This window comes from Myxine glutinosa, chromosome 9 (genome assembly GCF_964187855.1).
Source record: "Myxine glutinosa chromosome 9, kmMyxGlut1.1, whole genome shotgun sequence".
Taxonomy (NCBI): domain Eukaryota; kingdom Metazoa; phylum Chordata; class Myxini; order Myxiniformes; family Myxinidae; genus Myxine; species Myxine glutinosa.
Genome location: NC_136269.1, coordinates 59,073,103 through 59,094,923, shown reverse-complemented (window position 1 = coordinate 59,094,923; position 21,821 = coordinate 59,073,103). Strand labels below are relative to the sequence as shown.

The window sequence follows — 21,821 nt, the reverse complement described above, 5'->3', positions numbered from 1 at the left end:
CATCACATCACACCTCTCTTTCGCTATCTACTTTGCAATCCTGAATACTGCTTTCTGACCCTCTTCCGAATCCAAGCGTTCTCCGAACATTTTCCTCCATGCCTCCTGCGCCTTTGCTACCTCTTTCTTTGCAGCCTTCCTGGCTGCCTTATAACTTTCCTGCTCTGCTGTTTCTGCTCCCGTACCCTTCGCCTTCTGCCACTCCTTGAACTTCGTCCTCTTCTCGTCAATCCTCTTTCCAACTTCATCATCCCACCATCATGTTTCCCAGTGCCTCGGTTGTCCTTTTGTCCATCCACATACCCCACCAACGGCTCCCAACAGACTAGCTTTCATTGACATCCAACCACTTTCAAGCTCAACCACATCATCCTCGTCCCTACTCGGCCTCTCTTTTAATGCCTCCCTTACTGTCACCTCTTTCAACCTCCACACCTTCATTCTCGGTTGGTACTTCACCCGTCGAGCTCTCCTCGCACTTTTCACCCTTATGTCGCAGACAACCAAGTGGTGCTGTGAAACAGCAGCCTCCTCCCCCTTTATGTCCCGGAGGTGCCCCCTATCTCGCCTACGCACCATCAGGTAGTCAACGGTTGTTGTCGACCCACCTGACGTGTATGTAACAAGCTTATTATCCTCTTTCTGGAACTGAGTATTACAAATCAACAAATCAGCTCCATCAGCAAACTCCAAAATCCTTTCACCTTCTCCATTTCTCACACCATATCCGTAACCCCCATGAACTCCCTCAAAACCATCCATACTCCTTCCCACATGTCCATTTAGGTCTCCTCCTACCACAACAACTTCCTCATCTTTCAAGTTTTCCATCAGCTTCTCTATCGCACACCAGAACTTGTCCTTCTCTTCATCGCTTCGACCAATGTGCGGAGCATATCCCGAGATGACGTTCACCAAGAGCTTTCCAATCATCATTTTCACCATCATCAACCTATCACTCACTCTAGTCACACTCACCACACTGTCTACAAACTCCTCAGAAAACAGGACACCAACACCATTCACGCCCTTCAGGCACCCTTGCCACATAAACTTGTATTTCTGTCCCTGCCTACCCTTCACCATTCTCACACCACTTCCCTTCCATCTCGTCTCTTGCACACAACATATGTCCACTCTTCTTCTGACCAATACTTCCACCACTTCTCCTGATCTCCCTGTCATTGTCCCTACATTCCATGTCCCAAACCTCAGAAACCGATCTCCACTTCGGGCTGTACCCTGCCCATATGTAGTTGTAATTGTCATGGTTCTCTTTTTGGGGCAATGTTTTTATGGCCGGATGCCCTTCCTGACGCCAACCCTCTTAGTCGTCTCTTACGACACGCAGGGATACGGTGTACCTATTCTAATCCAGGGTACACACTGGGAAATGTTTAAAACATGGAAATTCTGGGGGGGGGGAGGGGGGGAGGGGGGGAGGGGGGGAGGGCGGCGTCAGCATCACGGCTGCGGTTTAAACATATTTAAATAATATTTAAACAAAACCATGAAAAACAATCTGGGAAAAGTCTCTAAGTGAGAATGTGGATTTGAGAAAGCAGGAGCAGAGGTGGAAGAAAAACGAGATATAGGGGGCGGGGCACAAGTCGAGACGAGGAGGAGAGTGAACAAGCACGTGTCCGGGAGGAGAGAAATAATTAATATAGAATTTTTTTTGTTTGTTTATTTGTTTGTTCTGTTTTCAAAACGCTGGACAAAGGGTAAGATGTTCGTGAGAGGTAGGGGGGAGAAAAGAAAATCAAAGAAACAAGCAAATACTATGAAGGAAAGAACCCATATTCACAAAACACTGACGGGGGGGGGGGGGGGGGGAGGGAGCCCGGAGACCAGGCCGCGCACTTGGCGCGAACAAAAAAATGACTAATTACACACAAATTTGCAACAACTACAAAACCAAAACCAAATAGAAATGCACAATAACACATACACAACAAAATACCCAGCGGAAATTTGACAAAGACACGAACGGGAAAACACTGAAACTTTGATGCCGTGGAGAGATCGAAGCAAGCCTCGTCGCTCGAGGGACCGGAAGTCGGAAGCCTCAAATGCAGCAAAAGACAAAAACTGAAGAGGAGGGTTAGGGAGTGAGTGAAACCTGATAACATGGAAACACTGAAAGAGGTGGGCTTGGGGAGGGTTAATGATGGTAAAAAATATCACGAGTATGAATGGCGGAAGGGCGGGGGAGATAGACTGAGATAAAACCCACTGACTGGTTCTTTTCACAAGAGATAAAAAAAATGATCAGCATTTTTTCCCCCGCCCTTCCGCCAAAATCGGATACAGGGGACATTAAAATGTGCTCCATCCAACCGACCACCAATCATCTGTCCATGTATTTTTGTGCACGCGATATTTTAAACACCGTTGAACAATTAGTTTTTATATTGCAGATATATTCTCCATATGAATTTATCTCAATCTCATTAGGTCATGACAGTGATTGGCTAAATTATGTTGCCATGGCACACAACCTGGCTTGTGTACTCGATATTTCAAAAAACATTCAAGATTTAGCTTTCATATTACAGATATCTATCCCTCATATCACCCAAAAGGCGGGGGACCGAGGGTACCAGTCCGTGTGTGTCCGCTCACTTATACTTGCCTTCAGGTTACAGTTTTTAACAGATCTTCATGAAACTTTACCAAATGGTCGAGTTCGTGGTCCGACAAATTCCTATGTATTTTTGAGATCCAAGGGTCAAAACGTCAACATAGGCCAAAGGTCAGCCGCTTTCTTTCAAATCTCTAAAATCCTCAATTTTCATCCGATTGACTTGGAATTTGAATGTGAATTTCATATCGGCTAACTGAATTCAACGACCGACAATTTTTGAGATCAGCATAGGCCAAAAGGTCGCCATAGGCCAAATGTCAACCCACCTTTTTTTGAATTTCTGAAATCCTCAATTTTGATCCAATTGACTTGCAATTTGAAAAGGATTTACATATCGGCTAACTGAAGTCAACCACCAACTATTTTTGAGATTCGCATAGGCCAAAAGGTCAACATAGGCCAAATGTCAACCACTTTTTTTTGAATTTCTGAAATCCTCAATTTTCATCCAATTGACTTGAAATTTGAATAGGATTTACGTATCGGCTAGCTGAATTCAACCACCAACTATTTTTTGATCAACATAGGTCATAACGTCAATATAAGCCAAAGGTCAACCACTTTTTTCGAATTTCTAAAATCCTCAATTTTCATCGGATTGACTTGAAATTTGAACGGGATTTACATATCGGCTAACTGAATTCAACCAGCCACTATTTTTGAGATTAGCATAGGCCAAAAGGTCAACATAGGCAAAGTTCAAAAACAATTTCAAATTTCTAAAATCCTCAATTTTCATTTGTTTGTCTGTCTGTTTGTTTGTTTCTGTCTGTCTGTTTGTCCGCATAGAATAATATGATATACTCTGCAACCATTGGTCCGATTGACAGGAAATTTTCACCATAGGTGCAACTCCTCCTGCAGAATTTTTATTGATAATCATGACGTCATCGGTCACGTGGTACTGGCGCCATCTTGGGAAAACCGAAAAACTTTGCACCTCTATATCTCCGAAAGCACTGCATAGAAAAAATTGAGACATGGCTCATGGTAAAGAACTCTCCTTGGGGAACAACATACTGTATATTGTATATTGAACTCCACCTGATGAAAACTCGTGCTCGCCAACTTGAAAGACTCCGCAATAAAACGGGTCTCACAGTTCACTCCCAAGCCTACAAGGACCACATACAACACTACAAAGATGCCCTCTCCCGCGCCCGCTCTGCCTACTACTCTCAAATTATCCACTCTGGCTCCGGAAACCCAAAAGCACTCTTCTCGACAATAAACAAACTCCTCCGCCCCCTGAACACCACCACCCAGTCATTCACAGTAGACAACTGCATCTCCTTCCTCTCTTTCTTCCAACGCAAAATTGACAACATCTACAACAGCTTGACCACCGCCGCACCCGCTCCCCCTCCAACCACCTGCCCCCCCTTGTCCTGCCATCCCCTGTCTCGGTTCTCCCCAATCTCTCCTACTGACCTCTCTGAACTCCTCATAGGAATGAAAACTGCCACCTGCACTCTTGACCCCATCCCCTCCAGCTTTGTCAAAGCCTCCCTCCCTGCTCTCTCTCCACTTATCATTGCAACAATAAACTCCTCCCTGTCTACAGGCATCGTCCCACCTTCCCTCAAAATTGCTGCTGTTACCCCCATTCTAAAAAAACCTGGTCTAAACCCTGACACCCTAAACAACTTCAGACCCATCTCCAACCTACCCTTTCTGTCAAAAGTTTTGGAACGCGCTGTAGCCACTCAACTCAAACATCATCTCTCTGCCAATAACTTGTATGAAACATTCCAATCCGGATTCCGCTCCAACCACAGTACTGAAACTGCTCTCCTCAAAATCACCAACGACCTTCTCCTCTCCTCTGACGCTGGCAACCTCAACATTCTCGTCCTCCTCGACCTCAGCGCTGCCTTTGACACCATCGATCACACTATCCTCCTCACCCGACTTGAATCCACCTTTAACGTCACCGGCACTGCCCTCTCTTGGATTAAATCATACCTCTCTGACAGATGCCAGTTCATCTCCATCAATAACTGCAAATCCCCCACTGCTCCCCTCCCCCAAGGTGTCCCCCAAGGTTCAGTTCTTGGCCCCCTCCTCTTCATCCTTTACCTGTCCCCGCTCGGTCACTTAATCCGCCGTCATGGTCTCCAATTCCACTGCTTCGCCGATGACATCCAGCTTTTCATCTCCACCAAGTCCGTCTCCACCGACACCCACTCTATCCTGACAAACTGCATCACTGAAATAAAATCCTGGCTTCAAATCAACTTCCTCAAGCTTAACTGTGATAAATCTGAAATAATCATCATTGGCCCAAAAACGCTCACAAAATCCACCCATAACTTTGCCCTCAACATCGACGGTATCCCAGTATCCACCTCCCCTCACATCCGGAATCTTGGCGTCATCTTTGACCAAACCCTTTCCTTCGACAAATACACTAAACAGATCACAAAGTCAGCCTTCTTTCACCTGAAAAACATTGCCCGTCTCCGCTCATCCCTCTCCTCCACGGCTGCAGAAACCCTCATCCACGCCTTCATCACCTCCCGTCTGGACTACTGCAATAGCCTCCTCTATGGTTCACCCTCAAAAATCACCAATAAACTCCAATACATTCAGAACTCCGCTGCCCGTCTACTCACTCATTCCCGGACCCGTGACCACATCACCCCCGTCCTTTACAAGCTTCACTGGCTCCCCATCCCCCAGAGAATCCAGTACAAAATCCTCCTCCTGACATACAAAGCCCTCCATAACCTGGCCCCATCCTACCTGGCTGACCTCCTCTCCAGACACACTCCCACCCGCAACCTCCGCTCTGCTGGTACCAACCTCCTGACCCCCTCCATCCGGACCAAATTCAGATCCTGGGGGGACAGGGCCTTCTCCATCGCTGCTCCCACCCTCTGGAACTCACTACCTCACACCATCAGAGACTCCTCCTCACTCACCACATTCAAAACATCACTAAAGACCCACCTGTTCAACGCTGCATTCAACATTCAACCCACAGCATTTAACCCCTGACTATCTCTTCTCCTTCTCCCTCCTTTTGCTTTAAATATTTCCCTATTGATTCTTGTCTTGTCTTTTTGATTCTTGTCTTATATATATGCCGTATATCGCTGCTGTTTGTTTTCTTGATTCTTGTCTTTTTGCAATTGTTGTTTTCATGTATTGTTATGCATTATGTTTTCCACTCTGTCAAAGCGCCTTTGGGCTTCTGGAAAAGCGCTATACAAAATAAATGAATTATTATTATTATTATTATTGATGACGATGTCAATGGTGCTTTCATTATGATGTCATAATTAGACAAGTAGAACGCTTGATCCGATCAGTTTGAAATTTCTTGATACAAGGGTCCCGATTTAAGTCGAGCATCATTTTCTTGCCTCATACCATGTTTTTCTCCTCTTTTTTTTTTATTTTATTTTATTTTTTTAAACATCTCCCCCCAAGCCACCACCTTGTCTTCGCTGAAACTTGTGCCATCAGTGGTATTTTAAGGTGGTGACCAGAATTATTACAAGACATATAATTATGAATCACATCATGCTCTGATGAGATCATTATTAAGGTAGAATTCGAACTTGTAAAGCAACGTAGGGACAATGAACCATTAAATAACGTCATTTTGTAATATGTTGCAGGGCCGCAATGAAGATGGCAAACATGGATGCTGTGTTTGACTTCATGTTCACAAAACCAAAGAATGAAAAAGGGGTAAGTATCCAGTCGTACACAATTGGGGGAAAGGGTTCAAGAAATTGTTTTAGATTCAGGTTTAAATTTAACGAGGCAGGTCACAAAACTGACATGAAGTGACAACGTAAAGGTGACAAATAGGTTGCAAAAGTGATGGTACAAAACTAGAGAATGTGGAAGTTCAAATCGAGCTGACAATTTGTCTTGCCCTTGTCAGCCAAATTTGTCAGGAACTGCCTTTCACAAGGATCAGTTTCATCAGTTAATTGGCACAACTGAACTAGCCAATGATTCATTTAACCTGATAAACCTTTGAGACGCACTTTTACTGATATATATATATATATATATATATATTTATATATATATATATATATATATATATATATATATATATATATATATATATATATATATATATATATATATATATATATATATATATATATATATATACATACACATACATATACACACACACACACACACACACACATACAGTGAAACCTTGACTTACGAGTGCACCAACTTACGAGTTTTCCGAGATACGAGCCGTCGCTCGGTCGATTTTTTGCTTTGTGATGCGAGCCGAGATCTGAGTTACGAGCGAGTGAGCTTGGATATAAAACACGTAATCGTCGAAAAACATGAGCGAGGTGTGCGTGTTGTCGACTTGGCGAGGCAGTACGATCGTAGTACTTCTATGATATGTACGATTTTGAAGCAGAAGGAGTCGATAAAGGCTATAACGCCAGCCAAGGGCGTTAAGATTATTTCAAAGCTCCGGACCTCTGTCCATGAAGAGATGGAGAAGTTGTTGTTTGTGTGGTTGACGGAGAAGCAGCTCGCAGGAGATACCGTGACCGAGAGCATCATCTGTGAGAAGGCACGAGACATTTACGGGGATTTGGTGCAGCAGACGGCGGGAACATCAACGGACGAGGCATCGGAAGAGTCATTCAAAGCCAGTCGGGGATGGTTTGATAATTTTAAGAAGAGGACCGGCATTCACTCCGTCGTCAGGCCTGGTGAGGCAGCAAGCTCGGATGTGAAGGCAGCTGAAGATTTTATTATAACTTTTGCCGAACTGATAGAAGCCGAACGATACATCCCCCAGCAAATCTTCAACTGTGACGAGACAGGGCTCTTCTGGAAAAAGATGCCGAGGAGGACGTATATAACGGCAGAGGAGAAGAGCATGCCAGGCCACAACTTGTTCAGAGTGCCGGCGATAGCTCACCTTCTCTTTGTGGAAGACACGGTGAGATCCTTAACATCCAACAACTAATGGGACGCAAACGGGGCGCCCAGTTTAGCGGTACACACATTGATGAATCACCCTGCCTGTGAAACACCGACATGACAGGTTATAGCTGGGTCGGGATTCAAACCCAGGCTGGACAGTTTAGAGTCAAGTGTGCGTACCTCCAGTCCAGGCCATCCTGCCAACTTGTATGCTGCATACAGGTGAAATATAAAGCACGAGATATTTATATATATATATTTCAAAAAAAATTGGTGTGGTTTTTGGGGGGCTGGAACGGATTAATAGCATTTCAATTCATTTTAATGGGGAAATTTAATTTGAGAAACGAGCAAATTGAGTTACGAGCTCGGTCACAGAACGAATTAAACTCGTAAGTCAAGGTTTCACTGTATATATATATATATACAGACTTGGCATTTAATATGGAATATATATATTTTTCTTGACTTGGGTTTACTTTCTTAACTCAGTATATCAATCTGGTGAGTTTCTTTTACACTTTGGTGATTTATTTGTTAAAAGAACCATGTCACTGATTGTCTGTCGCAGCAAGAAGTCAACAACAGGATTATATAACAGGTGGCGTGGCAAAATGTGCGGACAGGTGCATTTGACGATTGGCTTCACAGTCGGGTATACAAGGGTTGTTGCATTCTGTATTAGTGGAAAACAACTGCTGCACGTCTCCAAAAGTTATTGCCGCTTCCTTTGGAGATGGTCCGTCAACTCGACAATGCTGTTTGTCATGGAGTGGTGGCTTTACGAAATTACGGCATGAAAGAGTGTGCTATTGCTCGGCAGTATGGCATCACTCAAGGTCAGGTGTCAAAGATCCTGAAAGGAAATGTTCAGAGGGGTGTCCCTACTCCAATACCGAGGCCAGGACGTCCCCGCCGAACCACAAGGAGGGATGATCGCCAGCTGCACCGGTTAGTCCGCAATGGCCGTACCAAGTCAGCTAATCGGCTTAGGGCTGAGTGGCAGCAACTGACAAATGTGCCTATATCCAGAAGGCTAGTCAACCAACGACTGGTTCAAGCAGACTGTTGTGCCAGACATCCCCTGAGAAAGCCACGCCTGACCAGACAACACCGCCAGCGCCGATTGCAGTGGGCCAGAGAGCACCGTCAATGGCAGCCAGGACACTGGAATCACGTGATCTTCAGTGACGAGTCTAGATTTCTGGTCTATCGTCAAGATGGCCGCGTCCGAGTGCGCAGACAAGTGCATGAAGCCTACAACAAAGATTGTATAGTGCCAAGAGTCCAAGCTGGAGGTGGTGGGGTGACCGTTTGGGCTGCTTTTCATGCAGGGGGCAAAACTGACCTGGTTGTTCTGAATGGAAACTTGAACCAGTTCAAGTACAGGGCCATTCTGGAAGAAACATTGCTTCCATTTGCTCGTGCAGCCTTTCGAGGAAACCTTATCTTCCAAGATGACAATGCACGGCCTCATCGTGCTCGCGTGACCCAACACTTTCTTGCTGACCGTGGTGTAGAGCATATGGAGTGGCCTGCCATGTCCCCGGATATGAATCCGATAGAGAACTTGTGGGCAGAATTAACGCGTCAAATCGACCACTTGGACCAGCAGCCGACCTCTGTGTGTGAATTGCAGCAGGCTATTGTCACTGCATGGCAAGCGATTCCTGTCCAAACCTTGGCGAATCTCGTGAACAGCATGCCTCAACGTGTACGTGCTCTCCTGAATGCTTGTGCGGGTTACATGAAGTACTGAACTGTAATTTTACTGTCCGTAATCCTAGTCGTAATGTAACTTTTGTTTTTGTTAAAAATTTTTTTGCCTAATGTGCAAAATAAAGAGATACTTCTGGAAAACGTACAGAAGTTTAACACAGTACTGTCCATGAATTGAGTTCGATATCAGTTTACATCACTTTCAAGGATCAATTTATTTGTTTCAAAATGTCAAATGTGGTTTTTGTTTCTTTTTAAGGTCACATTAACAAAATCTAGAATAATTTCAACATAATTCCAATGAACTTTTGGTTCTAAGACATCTTGAAAAGTAAGTTCACCCCCACAAAAAAAATATTTCTTTATTAATTGCCAAGTCTGAAAATATATATATATATATATATATATATATATATATATATATATATATATATATATATATATATATATATATATTACATATAACTTGCAGGAGTACCCGGCGTTGTGGGTGCAGCGGAGGGTGGCTTTGACAGGCCCCTCCGTTTTGGGAGAGGAGAGGGAAGGGAAGGAGGAAATTTTTTCCAGTGCAGAGTGCTTCATAACCTCATTGTTGCACAGGTAAAAAGGGAAATTGTAATACCTTCTGCCACCATCACCAGGTGGCGCTACATGGTACACATTTACATAGAGAACTTCCGCCCCTCTCCCGGTCCCCCACACCCCTGAATGAGGCTGCGGCCCCTGAATGAGCTATAAAAGTGTTTGTTGTGGAATCAAACTCAGACCTCTGGCAATAAGTGAGACTTTGTTGAACTATTTCTCATACCAATCCTACAACACAATACAGTTGACAAGTGAATAAAAACTAGAGCTTCCAGGGAAGCAGAACTCAACTGAACTGACTGGACAACTTTAAAGTAGGTCAGTTGTCTGTACTAGATTTGACTTAAGATAGTAACCTACCTTGTGTGGTAAGAGTCTCACACACCAAGTTTGATCAAAATCCACAAATATTTGTGGACGTTAAAGTCTTAACGTCGTTTTGGAGCTGAAAACAATATGGCGGCCTATGGCGGCCATTTTGTGACGGATCGGGTTGGAATGCAATAGCAACCTACCTTGTGTGGTAAGGGTTATTAATATTTGTTTGATCAAACATTCTAAGTTTGATCAAAATCTATTAATATTTGTGGACGCTAGAGTGTTAACGTCGTTTTCAAGACCAAAAACAAAATGGTCGCCTAAATCCGCCATTTTTCAACGGATCGGGCTGAAATGTAATACCAACCTGGTCCTTGGGGTAAGGATGCTGCATGTCAAGTTTGATCAGAATCGGTTGATATTTGTGGACGCTGGGGTTTTTTTTTTTTTTTTTGTATACAAGATCGAGGCTCGTGAAAGAGCGAACATTAATCACACAGAAAGACAAACAGACACACAAAACAAATAACATCGGGAGCGGTAGACAAGATGGGGAGAGAGGGGGAAGGACACAAACACAACATTTGAGAGCAGGGACCGAGAGACATGGAGACATCGAGAGAACTGTGGGAGGGAGAGGGCTTTGGGGGGGAGGCATGGGAAGGGGGGGGTTACGGACGTCGAACGGAAGGAGTGTTGACGTCGAAAAGTTAACGGACGACAGACGACGACGACGGACGCTGGAGGGTTCAGTATGTGAGGAACTCAACTGGACGGTAGTCCAGTTGAGTTAAAAATATATGCTAAATTAAAATGGCAATGTAGGGATGACAAACTACAGTCTAAAAAAGGTCCTAAACAAGATAGGGATGATGTTGGTTTAGAGAGTAGCTAACAGTATTGCCATCACATAACAATCCCTACATCACCGCCTCATTTACATTTCATCAGTTACTGCTTCAAGCTTCCACAAACACTCCACTGGTTACAACAGTACTTGATTACTCCTGTAGTGTAGCCACATACTGAGACTCTACAAATTAGCAGCCCAAGTACAATGTTATAATTTCAGTACATGATCATCAACTTCTTACAAACTGCATGGACATCTCCAATAACAGCATTCTATAATTATCTGCATTTGTGATTGGTTACTCGAAGTTGATAAAAAAGAAAAGTAGGAAAGACAACTGAAGCTGCAAGAAGTCCCTGAAATTATACAGGAGCTTCTTATACTTATGCAGAAATGAAATGTAGGAGCTTCTTATACTTATGCAGAAATGAAATGTAGGAGCTTCTTATACTTATGCAGAAATGAAATGTAGGAGCTTCTAATACTTTTAGCTAGGCCTAGCCCATAGACAATAATAATTTTTTTTTATTCACTTGTTTCTCTAATTTTTTACAATGTGGAATAACACAATGGTATATGGTACTCAGAGGATACCCAATCTTGGAGCAAAAGTGTCAAGATATCTTAGTCAGCAATGTCAAACACTGCACATGTTCCTATATTGTCTTACCTAACCCTGACTGTATCTTTCAGCTCTGTCTTATTGCTCGTTTCTCAAAGAGTAATGTCTTCATCCAGCCTCATGCCACACAATGACCTGCACTTAGAAACGGCCAAAATAGTTACTGTGGATTTACAGTCGAGAGAACAACATCAAAGTGATCATGCTGCAGCCTGATGTACATAGCCATCTGCGTGACATTTTCATGCAAATTTTTGTCAACATGCATAGGGGAGTACCTTACCCAATCCATACTCTCTCTGTTGTACACATACACTGGGGTATTCAGCAAATGTGCAAGAGTAAGAATTTCGTTTTCTGTACCCAAGTACCTGCACTGTCCATACGAGAAGCTCTTATGTCGGCTTCAACACTGGACACACCAGAGGAAAGTATGAATGGCTCAATATCAGACATGTGTGTGACAATTGCAGAACGCACAGCTCCGTGTTGTTGTTGCGAGCCAGTGATATGTGCAAATGAGCGAAATAAAGTTACCGTCGCCTTTGATTTTTTGAAATCTGTGATGGTCTGGACATGTAAGAATAACATTTGGACCACCACAACTCATACCATTGGACCTGAAGAAAACGAGACCGAGCATATTGCATGCTGGGCGCTGCCATTTCTCAGTGATGGAATAGTACCTATGATCAGGCCATTCCTGTATATTGGCTGTCTGGGGGTTGCTGTTATTAACAGGTTTCTTTTTCTTGTCTGACTTTCCATCATTGACATTCTGCTGTGAATTGGTGCGTTTCTTTTTCCTAGGTGGGTTAGCACTTGAACTGCGAACCTCTTTAGTTGAGATGATCCCATCATAATGACTGCCCGTGTGTCTCAGGTAGATGGACTTAGCTGCAACAGTATTACCTTCCACATTAAACAGGTAGGCTGCCTCATAAAAGCACAGTTATGCACCTCATAAAAGCACTCACAAGCTCATTATGAGCACAGTGCAAACCCTCACCAAAGTCTCCCCTTTCTTTTATCTCAAGGCTACATATTGACCTGATAGCCTGAAGCATACTGCTTACGCATCTGAAGGGCCTTGTTTACCAATCTCTTAGCTGCTGGAGATGACACAGCTTTCTTACAAGAGTAACTATAGTCATTGTTTGGGATATATTTGGGTGCTTCTTTTTGAAAGCTTTGACTAAAGCTTCAGCATTGCAGAGTTGTTTCTTGCTCACCTCAAAAACATACTGATGCTTTGCATAAGGCTTAGGTTCAGTTAGTTCATACCTCGGCCTCATGTCTGCACAACGCTGGGCTCTGTTCTTTGTGTGACATGTCCGAGCACACTTTAGAATCGACTTTGCCTTCTTTAGATAGTGTGCACGACGAGCAGCTAGTTCTTTATGTCTGTGAGTACTGCAGTACACATGATGAACAGCTTTTATTATATTGCTGTGAGCAATGTAGTTTGCTTTAAAAGCAGCTTTGAGCTCGTCTCTGTGAGCACTATTGTAGTCACTACAAGCAGCTTTGAGCTCGTCTCTGTGAGCATTATTATACTCACTACAAGCAGCTTTGAGCTCGTCTCTGTGAGCACTATTGTACTCACTACAAGCAGCTTTGAGCTCGTCTCTGTGAGCACTATTGTACTCACTACAAGCAGCTTTGAGCCCGTCTCTGTGAGCACTATTGTAGTCACTACAAGCAGCTTTGAGCTCGTCTCTGTGAGCACTATTATACTCACTACAAGCAGCTTTGAGCTCGTCTCTGTGAGCACTATTATACTCACTACAAGCAGCTTTGAGCTCGTCTCTGTGAGCACTATTGTACTCACTACAAGCAGCTTTGAGCTCGTCTCTGTGAGCACTATTGTATTTATTGAAAGCAGCTTTGCGCTCGTCTCTGTGAGCACTATTGTACTCACTACAAGCAGCTTTGAGCTCGTCTCTGTGAGCACTATTGTACTCACTACAAGCAGCTTTGAGCTCGTCTCTGTGAGCACTATTGTACTCACTACAAGCAGCTTTGAGCTCGTCCCTGTGAGCACTATTATACTCACTACAAGCAGCTTTGAGCTCGTCTCTGTGAGCACTATTATACTCACTACAAGCAGCTTTGAGCTCGTCTCTGTGAGCACTACTGTACTCTTTACAAGAAGCTTTGAGCTCGTCTCTGTGAGCACTATTGTACTCACTACAAGCAGCTTTGAGCTCGTATCGGTGAGCACTATTGTACTCACTACAAGAAGCTTTGAGCTCGTCTCTGTGAGCACTATTGTACTCACTACAAGCAGCTTTGAGCTCGTCTCTGTGAGCACTATTGTACTCACTACAAGCAGCTTTGAGCTCGTATCTGTGAGCACTATTGTACTCACTACAAGCAGCTTTGAGCTCGTCTCTGTGAGCACTATTGTATTTATTGAAAGCAGCTTTGCGCTTTTCAGGGCCAACTGCAGAGCTAGCTTTAGAGGTAGCCTTTTTCTCCTCACGTTCATCGAGGTACTTGTCACGTGCCCGTGATAAAATCATCTGCTTGTTATTTGCATAATATTTTCTATTTTGAGCTCTTTTCTTTTGCTGAGCAGAAGGCATATTGGAGGTAGCTGCTGTAGCGGTTCTTTCCCTTTGATAGACCAGATAACATCCGTTCGCTCCTCGAATGTAACTGTTGTGGTTTGAAGGTTTCCCTCCAACCAATAGGGTGGGGACAGAGGGGAGGGGCGGAGCCTCTCGGGAGGAATTTATGCATGGCCGGACGTGAAAGACACTCTCGTGGGTTTTACTGTTTTGCTTACTTGAAGTGTCAATAAAACATATTATACAGTCGAGAGTGCCAGCACTCTCTCTGATAATAGTTTTGTAAAATTAACTTCAATGAAGAACTTTATCAAAATAAGATAATAAAGCGCGGCGTTACGCGCGCTGCTTGTGAGCAAGGAGGAAGCGGACAACGCGGTAACTTGTAAGAGTCTTTATTCAAGAGCTCACTGTAACACTGAGCTGCTCAGGGCTGCGCGCCCCGTGTATATCGTGAGGCCACGCCTCTCTCCCGGGCGTGGCCCACCCCCACTTGGTGTGCGGGGTGATGTCACCACGTCAGTGCTTTCGTGTCCGCCACATGCGCCCCCCCAGAATCCCCGCGCACCTGAAGGGTCAGTTTGCGGGGCAAACGGCTGACCCGGCCGAAGCGCCCCCTGGCGACTGGCGGCGTCTGGGATGCAGGGATGCCATCTGGGATGCCTCCGGCTGCCCCTGGGATGGGTGCAGGACCGGGGGGCGGCGGGGCTGGGTGGTGCTGGGGGTCCGCCCGCAGGGGGGTGGCCCCGACGCGGGGGTCGGGCCACTGGCGGTGGATGGTCCACGTCGAGGTGGGCCGGCTTGAGGCGGTCCACAGAAACGCGGTCAGGAGTACCGCCGATGTCCAGGGTGAAGTGCTTCACCCCGGTCTCCAGATCGCGGAAAGGCCCGTCGTACTGGGGCCGCAGTGGTGTCCGGTGGGCATCGTGGCGGACGAAGACGTACTCCGCCGTGCGAAGCTCCGGGGCGACGTGCGTCGGTGGGTGCCCGTGGCGTGCCGTTGGCACCGGGGCGAACCTCTGGGCGGTCTCCTGCAGAGCGGAGCGCTGCTGTGCCGCGGACCATGGTGCCGTGGAGTCGGGGAGGAACTCGCCCGGCACCCGCAGCGGTTGCCCGAAGACCAACTCCGCCGCGGATGCGCGCAGGTCCTCCTTGGGCGCCGTCCGGAGGCCCAACAGGACCCAGGGGAGCCTGTCGACCCAGCCGCCGTCGCGGAGGGTGGCCCGGAGCGCGGCCTTCAATGAGCGGTGAAATCGCTCACACAGGCCGTTAGCCTGGGGGGTGGTAGGCCGTGGTTCGGTGCAGCCGGACCCCGAGCCCCTGCGCGACCGCCCCCCAGAGCTCCGAGGTGAACTGGGGGCCGCGGTCGGACGAGATGTCTGAGGGGGCGCCGAACCGGGCGACCCAGGTGGCGATGAAAGCCTGCGTGACGTCCGCCGCCGTCGTCGACGCCAAGGGCACGGCCTCCGGCCACCGGGTGGTGCGGTCCACCATGGTGAGGATGTGGGTGAAACCCTGCGAGGGGGGCAGAGGTCCCACCAGGTCCATGTGGACGTGGTCAAACCAGCGTTCCGGCACCGTAAACGGGGCCAACGGGCCTGGGTGTGTCGGTGCACCTTTGCGCGCTGGCACGCGAGGCACGTCCTGGTCCAGCCACGGACGGCCTTCCGGAGGCCATGCCAGACAAACTTGTCGGTGACCAACCTTTGGGAGGCCCTCGGGCCCGGGTGGGACAGGCCGTGGATGGCGTCAAAAACCTGGCGCTGCCAGCCTGCGGGCACGATGGGGCGAGGCCGCCCGAGGGAGACGTCGCAAACGAGGGCCGTGCCCACGCCGTCGAAGGGCACCTCGGTGACGCGGAGGCCCGTGACAGCGGTCCGCAGGGCCTGGACCCCGGGGTCAGCGGCCTGGTCCGCTGCCATCCGGGCATAGTCGATGCCGAGGTGGACTGCGTGGGCGACGACCCGGGAAAGGCAATCCGCCACCGGGTTGTCCTTCCCCGCGACGTGCCGGATGTCCGTCGTGTACTCGGACACGGCCGCGAGGTGACGCTGTTGCCGGGCCTACCACGGCTCGGCGGCCTTGCCCATCGCGAAAACCAGCGGCTTGTGGTCGACGAAGGCCGTGAACGCACGGCCCTCGAGCAGATGGCGGAAGTGCCTGACTGCCAGGTGAAGCCCGAGCAACTCGCGGTCGAAGGTGCTGTAACGGCGTTCGGGCGGGCGAAGCTGCCGCCTGAAGAACGCCAGCGGTTGCCAAGCTCCATGCACCCAATGCTCGTACACCGCGCCCACCGCGTAGTCCGAGGCGTCGGAGGTGAGGGCGATCGGTGCATCGAGCGCCGGGTGTGCGAGCATGGTGGCGTTGGCCAAGGCGAGCTTCGCGCCCGTGAGCGCCGCGTCCATCTGCTCGGTCCAGGTAACGTCACCTTTGCCCGGCTTCCCTCGAAGGGCCTCGTGTAAGGGGCGCAGGAGCTGGGCAATGCGGGGCAGGAACCGATGGTAAAAGTTTACCATGCCCAGGAACTCCTGGAGCCCCTTGATCGTGCGGGGGCGCGGAAACCCCTTCACCGCCTCCACCTTGGCCGGTAGGGGGATGGCCCCGTTCCTGGTGACGCGGTGCCCCAAAAAGTCGATTTCGGCGACGCCGAACCGGCACTTGGCGGGGTTCACGATCAGGCCGTGCTGGCCCAGACGTTCGAAGAGCGTGCGGAGATGGTGAAGGTGCTCTTCGCGGGACGCGCTGGCGACGAGGATGTCGTCCAGGTATACGTACAAAAAATCCAAGTCACGCAGGACGCTGTCCATGAGGCGCTGGAACGCCTGAGCCGCATTCTTCAAACCGAAGGGCATCCGCTGGAATTCGAAAAGCCCGAATGGCGTGATGACAGCCGTCTTCGGGACGTCCTCCGGCCTGACAGGGACCTGATGGTAGCCGCGTACGAGGTCCACCTTTGAAAAGAAGGACATCCCCGCCAACCGGGCGGAGAAGTCCTGGATGTGGGGGACGGGGTAGTGGTCGGGGGTGGTGGCGTCGTTGAGACGGCGATAGTCCACGCACGGTCGCCATCCCCCGCCGGGCTTGGGCACAATGTGGAGCGGCGACGCCCACGCGCTCTCGGAGCGCCGCACGATGCCGAGCCGCTCCAGCGTAGCGAACTCCGCTTTTGCTACCGCCAGCTTCGTCGGCTCGAGGCGGTGTGCCCGGGCGTAGACCGGTGGCCCGACGGTGGGGATGTGATGGGCCACCCCGTGCTTCACGGCCCCCGCCGAGAAGGTGGGCCGCGTGAGGGCCGGGAAACCCGCGAGGAGGCGGGTGAATTCGTCCATTGCCGGAAGCGTACGGATGAACCTGGCCGGAACGGAACCGCTCGGCAAGCTGCTCGGCGAGCCGCTCGGTGAGCCGCTCTGTGAGCTGCTCGACGAGGCGGGCAGCGCACACGCGAGCGAGCTGAACGTCTCAGCCTGGACAAGCCTTCTGCGCTTTACATCGACCAGTAATCCATTAGCACATAATAAGTCCGCGCCGAGCAGTGCCATGGGCACGTCGGCCGTAACGAACGACCAACGGAAAACCTGACCTCCGAACCGCAGGGAGAGACAGCGTTTTCCGTACGTGCGTATAGACGTACCATTGGCCGCGAGCAGCGCGGGACCTCGGCCCGCGGTGTGCTTGTCGGACGTACCGGCAGGAACGACACTCACCTGCGCCCCTGTGTCGCACAGGTAACGGCGCCCGGACAAGGTGTCCGTTATGTATAGAAGGCTGTTTGAATTACCGACGCTCACCGTTGCCACTGAGCGCCGGCTCGCCCGTTTCCCGACCTGCCGAATGAGCACGGCGGGCGACACTGCCGAGCCTCGTGGCCGAACTTGGCGTGGCAGAAACACCAGGCGGGCAGCTGCGGCGTCGGAGGCCGCGGTTTTCTTTGCGGCGGCGGCGGTGGTGGTGGGCGGGGCGTGGCGGCGGACACGAGGTGCGGTGCATCGGGGAAAGCCTCGGGAGCCTCGGGAGCGGCAACCGCGCGAAGACTCGCCTGCGTGTCCAAAGCCGCGTAGTATTTGTCGGCCTCAGCAGCGAGCGCACGGGGTTCCGTTAACGCGGAACCAGCCAAAGCGAGGCGGACTCGTGCTGGCAGCTGGCATCGAAACAACGCCCGGAATAGAGCGTTCGGGGTTTCGTCGCCCATGAGCGCCAGCATATGGTCCATACGGACCGACGGTCGCGTGTCCCCGATCTCGGGGAGGTCCAAGAGGCCATCGGCCCGTGCGTCCACCGTAAGGCCGAACATGGCGAGGAGGAGACGCTTGACCGCCTCGTACTTGCCGTCGGCTGGTGGATCCCTTAGGACCGATACGACGCGGGTGGCCGTGCCGGGCCCGAGGGCGGCGACCACGTGGCAGTACATGGTCTCGTCCACCGTGATGCCTCGAAGTCGGAACTGGGCTTCCGCCTGCAGGAACCAAAGTTCGGCTTGTGACTCCCAGAATTCGGGGAGCTTGATGGAGACCGCGTTGGTAGCCATTGTTGCGGCGGTTTCGGGTAGTCAGCGACGGCTGACTCGAATGTCGGAGGTCACCAATAAAGCACGCGGTGCTACGCGCGTGACTTGCTACCAAGGAGGAAGCGGACAACGCGGTAAGTTTATAGTTCCAAAGAGGTCACTGTAGCACTGGCGCACTCCGGGCTGCGCGCCCGGTGTATATCCTGAGGCCACGCCTACCCCTCGGGCGTGGCCGCCGCACACTTGGTGCGTGGAATGATGTCACCACGCCAGTGGGCTTTCGTGTACGCCACAAGAGAGTACTAGCGTACTCTCTGATTAGTTCCATATAAAGGCAATCAAAGCATACATCTCTTTCTAGTTCCTTGCAAGCCAGCCTTTACGTACCTTTACGTAAATCTTGGTGGTCTCCTGCGCAGGGATACAGTATGCCACCCCTGGCCCTAGTGCACCGAATGGACACAGTCTATCTAAGCCCCCTCAAGGTCATCCCTTCACGCAGATAGTCTCGCCACACAGCTCGAGACAATACAACATATTTCATCACAGTGTTTATAGCTGGAGTAACCGGCGGCGTTGCTAAAGCGAAAAAGAAACATTAACATCTATCTATAATGCCAGTAATCTCTGTGTGTCTGTCTGTGACCGCTGTTTCTCGACAACCACGGGTCCGATATACTTGAAACTTGCCAGGTATATTGCTGGGGACCCGAGGATGTGCCTTTTCAAGGTTTCATATTAATCGGACAAGTAGTTAGCGAGCTATGTCCAAAAAACGATTCAACCAATCAGAGAGCAGCGAGCTATCACGTGTGCCGAACGTGGCGAACAGACTCTGCCTCGGACGGCACATTTGAGAGCGTATTCATTTATTTCACGTTGGCAAACTATGTTGGCGTTAAACTATGTTTGAAAACTAATTAAAACTAATTTGCGATTCTTTCGCTTTCCTGCGCGTTTGTGCACGCTATGGCGATTTCTTTACCAAACTCCGCAAGCCGTTCGCTTTGGACCAAACCATTTCATTTAAATAGAGGGGGGGGGGGGGGGGGGGGATTGTCACCGTACTCGCAAGCCGTTCGCTTTGGACCAAACCATTTCATGTAAATAGAGGGGGGGGATTGTCACCGTACTCGCAAGCCGTTCGCTTTGGCTTTGCGAATGGACCAAACCATTTCATGTAAATAGAGGGGGGGGGGGGGGGGATATAATTTTAGATATATATATAGTACGGGCATGCCCTAGTATTTGAAATGAGGGCAAATATAATGGAAAACCAATTACATCCATATCAGAATCAATCACAAATGTCAAATCATCATTTTACCTTTTTGTTGAATATATGCTGGTGAATGTGCCGTTCATCACGTTTCTGAGTTAAGTCTGTTGACATTCAGAAAGAAGAAGAAGCCTTACCACCAACTTCGACCGCTTCCGGAATTGTTTGATTATTTGTGTTCAAATGTCTGGTCATTGTTTTGTATTTATTTATGCAAATGTGTACTTATATATAACTGTCATTAATCAAAAAGACAGGCACTATAGAGCAATTATTTTAAAAATCTTTTTTTTTTTCTATAACACTCCCAGGCACTCACTGATGACCCTCTTAAAGTTTGACGAAGATCCGTTCAGCCACCTCTCAGAAAAATGGGGACACAGACAGACAGACCTTTCTTGAGCCCTCTAATTATAGCAGGTGAAGGTCGTGATGTGGATGGACTAAGAGCTATCTGGAAAAGTGGATTTTTGTCACATTGTGCAAATGATGGAAACATCCAGTTGTCTTGGACACTTTAGGAGCACCTTTTCTTGCTTGAGTGAAGAAATCGGAGCGGACGGGAGAGCAGGAGAAAAATAAAAACAGGTTTAAAGGAGTTAGAAGATATAGGGTTATTCGAGGGGATGTATGTATGGGTCATACAGGGATAGGATGGGTGCAATGGAGGTGAGACGCCTGACTTTACCACTCTGTACCTTGTACAATTATCCCTCTTATTTGCAAATGATGGCATGCAACAATGTGGAGATACCAGCAATGTGACTAACCTGAACTCTCAACCCTAAAGTTCTCTTAAGAGAGTCTCTCAACCCATCAAGCTAAAATATCCTTGAGGATGAATTAATGGCCCAGGAACAAAATGTACAGATGGACCATGGAGTTAATGAGGGCGCAGAATGGGGTCGGGATAATGGCTTCGTTCCCCACCCGGGGCCGGCGGTGTTGGTTGAACCCGCGGTGCAGGCTCTGTTCGATATGGACTTGTTTATAACACAATTCGGCGCATACATGGAGGTGCAAATGAACAAAATGGGTGATCGGATGGATAAAATGAGTAGAGAACAAGCTGTGAAATGAAGAAAATGAGGGAAGAATCAAGCTGTGACATGAACAAAATGGGTGATCGGATGGATAAAATGAGTAAAGAATGAAGCTGTGAAATGAAAAGAATGGGAGAGGAGATTGGGCGTAAGATGAGCGAGGATATCGCGGTCGTGCGTGATGAGGTGAAGCGGTGTGAGATACCCGGCCAGCGAGAGTTGAAGAAGAGCGCGGCCAGACTGGGCGGGGGAATAGAAGGACTGACGCGAGAGGTAGAGAAACTGATGATGGGCCAGCAAGAATTAAGGGAACAAGTAAGAAGGAATACCGATATCATCGGTGGGATAAAGGCAGCTCAAAAAGGAATTAAAGAAGGAAGTTGTGGCAGCAAAAATACGAATGGAAAACGGTACATGAAGAGCTGACGAAGAGGGTAGATGACATAATAGAGACGATGGGAACAAAGGAACGGGAAATAAAATCGCAAATGGAGACGACCAAGGTAACGTTAGACGGGGAGATCTCGGAAGCGCATCAGGAAATGACGGAAGTTAAAGAAAAAATGGAGGAGGTGGAAAGTGAAATAAGTGATATTAAGAAGAGACAAGGGGAAACGGGGAATGAAATACGGGAGGAATTGATGGAATGTATGCAAGGGTGGTGCTCACAGCGTGATGAAGTACTTGCTAATCAAATTAAAAGATTACAGGTTCTTGGAGAGAGCCGGGAGAAGGTAAGTCCCGAGGTGAGT

The 21,821-nt window shown here is 48.6% G+C and overlaps 1 protein-coding gene across 3 annotated transcripts in view; it reads left to right on the top strand.

Annotated features, from left to right (window-relative positions):
* Positions 1-21,821, top strand: part of CMTR1 (cap methyltransferase 1) — a 122,176-nt gene that overhangs the window by 23,660 nt on the left and 76,695 nt on the right. For all 3 annotated transcript variants that reach the window (XR_010982023.2, XM_068100807.2, XM_068100806.2), the window contains exon 7: positions 6,274-6,346. Coding sequence is in view for 2 of the 3 variants with exons in the window: in XM_068100807.2 (XP_067956908.2) it covers positions 6,274-6,346 (73 nt within the window). In the remaining variant the exon portion in view is untranslated. The remainder of the gene's footprint in view (positions 1-6,273; positions 6,347-21,821) is intronic.